This window comes from Pygoscelis adeliae, unplaced genomic scaffold (genome assembly GCF_000699105.1).
Source record: "Pygoscelis adeliae isolate BGI_AS28 unplaced genomic scaffold, ASM69910v1 Scaffold673, whole genome shotgun sequence".
In the NCBI taxonomy this organism is placed as follows: Eukaryota; Metazoa; Chordata; class Aves; order Sphenisciformes; family Spheniscidae; genus Pygoscelis; species Pygoscelis adeliae.
Window position 1 is genome coordinate 43,707 of NW_008824383.1, and position 3,244 is coordinate 46,950.

At 51.5% G+C, this 3,244-nt stretch overlaps 1 protein-coding gene across 1 annotated transcript in view; it reads right to left on the reverse strand.

Annotated features, from left to right (window-relative positions):
• PTK7 (protein tyrosine kinase 7) overlaps nucleotides 1-3,244 on the reverse strand; it is a 16,940-nt gene that overhangs the window by 3,902 nt on the left and 9,794 nt on the right. Inside the window, exon 14 of the mRNA XM_009320228.1 lies at nucleotides 2,939-3,142. Within this exon, the coding sequence (XP_009318503.1) occupies nucleotides 2,939-3,142 (204 nt within the window). The remainder of the gene's footprint in view (nucleotides 1-2,938; nucleotides 3,143-3,244) is intronic.

The window sequence follows — 3,244 nt, forward strand, 5'->3', positions numbered from 1 at the left end:
AGGAATCCCGCTGCCCATAATTTCCATCAAGGGGTACTGTACAACAGCATGCGTACAGGCATGCTTACAATGCATGCATACAAGAGAGGTACCAGCCCACCAGCACATCCTGAGCAGGTCTGGCCACGACGACAGGGACTGTGGCTTTGTCACAGGTAGGCTTGGAGCTGTGAAGACTGAGATATGTTGACCTAAGAGCCATCACTACTGACAGCTGTCCTCGCTATTTGCAGAAGACCATAGCGAAAAAACACCATCTACCCTATAAATCAAAGCTTGATGCTACTTATACCCTCCCTGTTTTTATGCTAATTATTAGCAAGACTGTTTGACCCTGTGCTGTCTGCACTCATGACTGATAGTGTCTCAAGACTACAAGCTTCAAGCGAAGAGGATAATACAAGACGACCGCTGCAACTGTGCCAAGAAAATACCGAAGCTGCAGAGTGAGTACGCTGCCACTGAGAGACAGCAGCAGCAGGCAGCAACGACAGACACTTTTGAGAACAAACATCCCCATGTTTCACAGAGCTTTGACAAGACAGTCAATAACACAGGGACCGCAAAAATGAATGGGAAGTTTAATTTATGTATCCAGCAGTCCAGAGGGGAACAAAGTGTAGAGGAGCTGCCTGCTTTGCCCCACCTGCCCGTAACACCTGAGCATCCAGCTCATGTGCTGCCCCGGCGAAATTAGCACACACCAACACAGAAATCAAATGCTCCCCTCAGTCCCCACAGCCATTAACCTCCCCAAATGCTACGTCTGTGTTCACCCAAAAAAAGAAGCACAGTCAGACAGAGGGACACTGAGAAGCAAGCACCCTTGTTACAGAGGATGTGGCACACCAAGGACGTGACCTTGGAAGGTGACTGACTTGTTAGGAGTGCATTGATCCATAGGAAATCCATAGGAAAGATCCACTGCAAATCCACAGGAAGGTCAAATCTGTCTGGATCCTGAGGGCATTGGCAAAGTCAGCTGGTGGCCAGCCAGGGAGTACTTGTAGGTGCTGAGATACTTCACGTCACCCAGCTAAAGAGGGACCACATCAAAAGGAGGAAAAGAGCCAAATCTTTGAAGACCATGGTGAAGGGGGTGACTCCACTGGAGCTGACAGCAAACACAAACCACTTCTCCACAGAGGCTATGGAAGTACCAAAAAGGAGTGTAGTCATCTGGGCAGCTGGGTCTGCTTGTAGCAGTGAGGATGCATCTCTCTGACAGCTAAACTGGTTCCAAATGAAGGGGATAAGAAGAGGCAAACTCTGGCAGAATAAAAAGAAAAATATAATAAAGATAGGCCAAAATAAAAATCTGAGACCACCTCAAGAAAGATTAAAACAAATCCTTTCCCAGGAAGAGGTTGCTGGCCAGATTCTGTTGGCACAGGTGAGCTGCCTGCGACTTGTCCACAGGAAGAGCTCACAGCGGTGACAGCAGCAGAGGACAAAGCTGCAGAGATGCTCCTGCATCCCTGCTCCTAGGAGGTTCCCCACAGCCAGACTTCTCTTCTGGAGGTTTGGCTCTGTTCAAAGTACCAATACAAGAGGAAAAACAGGAGACAAACCCAGCGGTGATGTTTTACCAGGACTTCACAGCAACCCCCACACTATCAGGACATGGCTGTGAGCTGGAGAAATGGGTGGGAGGGAAGCACGATGTCTGTGTTTACAGTGGGGTGTGGGGAGATCCAGGGAATTATAAGGGCAGCAAACTCAACTGCACCCCATCACGTACAAGTCCTTGCTGGTATCAGTGATGCAAGGACAATCATGATGTCAGGAGAAAGAGCTGAAACAGCTTTTGGAAATTAAAATGATGCCCCAGAGATCTCTTGGGTTCACTGAAGGAGTCATGTAGCTTATGCACAGTGGGGACCCAGTTTAGTCTATTTGCAGGGATTTTGCAGGGTCTCATGGAAACAGCTGTTAAAAAGCAGATCAGCTGCCACAGGACAGGAGGGAACATCCTCCAATGGACACACAGAAGGTAGGAACCAGTGTAGTACAACATGCTGCCAACATGGAAAGGGCGCTGCTGGCAGGTGTTTGCCAAAGCCGCCAACTTAGCTAGCAGCAAAGGTACAGGCCAGCTGTGGCCAGCTGCAGAGTGACACTGAGCACTGGGAGGCGCATCCAGAGACACAACATGAGGCCTGGGGAAAGCAACCCTGAGCTGCCTGCTCTCTCTCCAGAGCAAGCTCGCTGGACAGGGAACTGAAGACAGTGGCACAGCTGGGAACAGGACACAGCACAGCTGTGTCACTCTGCAAAGCTGGGGGCACCAAGTCCTGTCTGGGGCTCCCCATCTCAGAAAGGCAACAGTGCAACCAGAAGAGGCACTCGCAGGAACGGTAAGACATACAGAAGAGCTGTGTGTTCCAGTGCAGAGCTGATAGGTGACAAGCTTGAAAAGCAAAGAGATGGTTTTTAGATAACCTGTTACGCTCCAGAAGTCCTTGTTGGAGGATGCTGTAGATGCTCAAAGCTTATATGGGTTTCAGAGATAACAGGGTGAGTTCACAGCAGAGTTCAGGCCTGTTCAGTGAAAAGTCTTCCCTCCAGCACCAGGAGCTGCTGAACTGTGATTTGAACAGGCTGGCAGAGTACCACTATTTCATTACATTGCGATAGGGATACCCCCCTCCCCTTGGCAAAGGGTGTATGCGATGCCACGTACGGGTGCTGGAAAGCAGAAGCGATACATAACTCAGCAGAGATGGCCGCGACGTGGGGCTGGGATACAGGTTGCACACTAACTTGCCTATTTCTCACCTGGCAGCAGGTCTCTGCCACCAGCCGTAGCCAAAAGCAAGAGACTCCAAGGGTAAGGAGGAGTCCCCTGTTCCCTGGGAGCTGCCTGCCCCTCAGCCCCTCCAGCCCAGGGGTAAGGGGCCAGCAGTGAAGCCCCCACCCCCAGGGGTGCCAGCCTCACCGTTCAGACACTCCATTTCGGGCTCCTCGCCCTCTGGGTGCTTCTTCAGCCTCTTGGCTTTTCTCCGCTTCTTACAGTAGAACATCAGCCCCAGCACGATAATAATGTAGGCAACAGCCGCCCCCACCGAAAGCCCAATGGTCTGGATCATCTTGTAGGGTGTGTGGCTGCCAGGTCCCTCATCCTCTTCCGCTGCCGGCTTGTCTGTGGGGCAGAGAGCACCGAACCCATGAGGGTGTGGAGGGACTTCCAAAATCCTGCTCAGGAATGTGCTGGAGGAATGAGAAAAGCCCCCCCCCCCCCCCC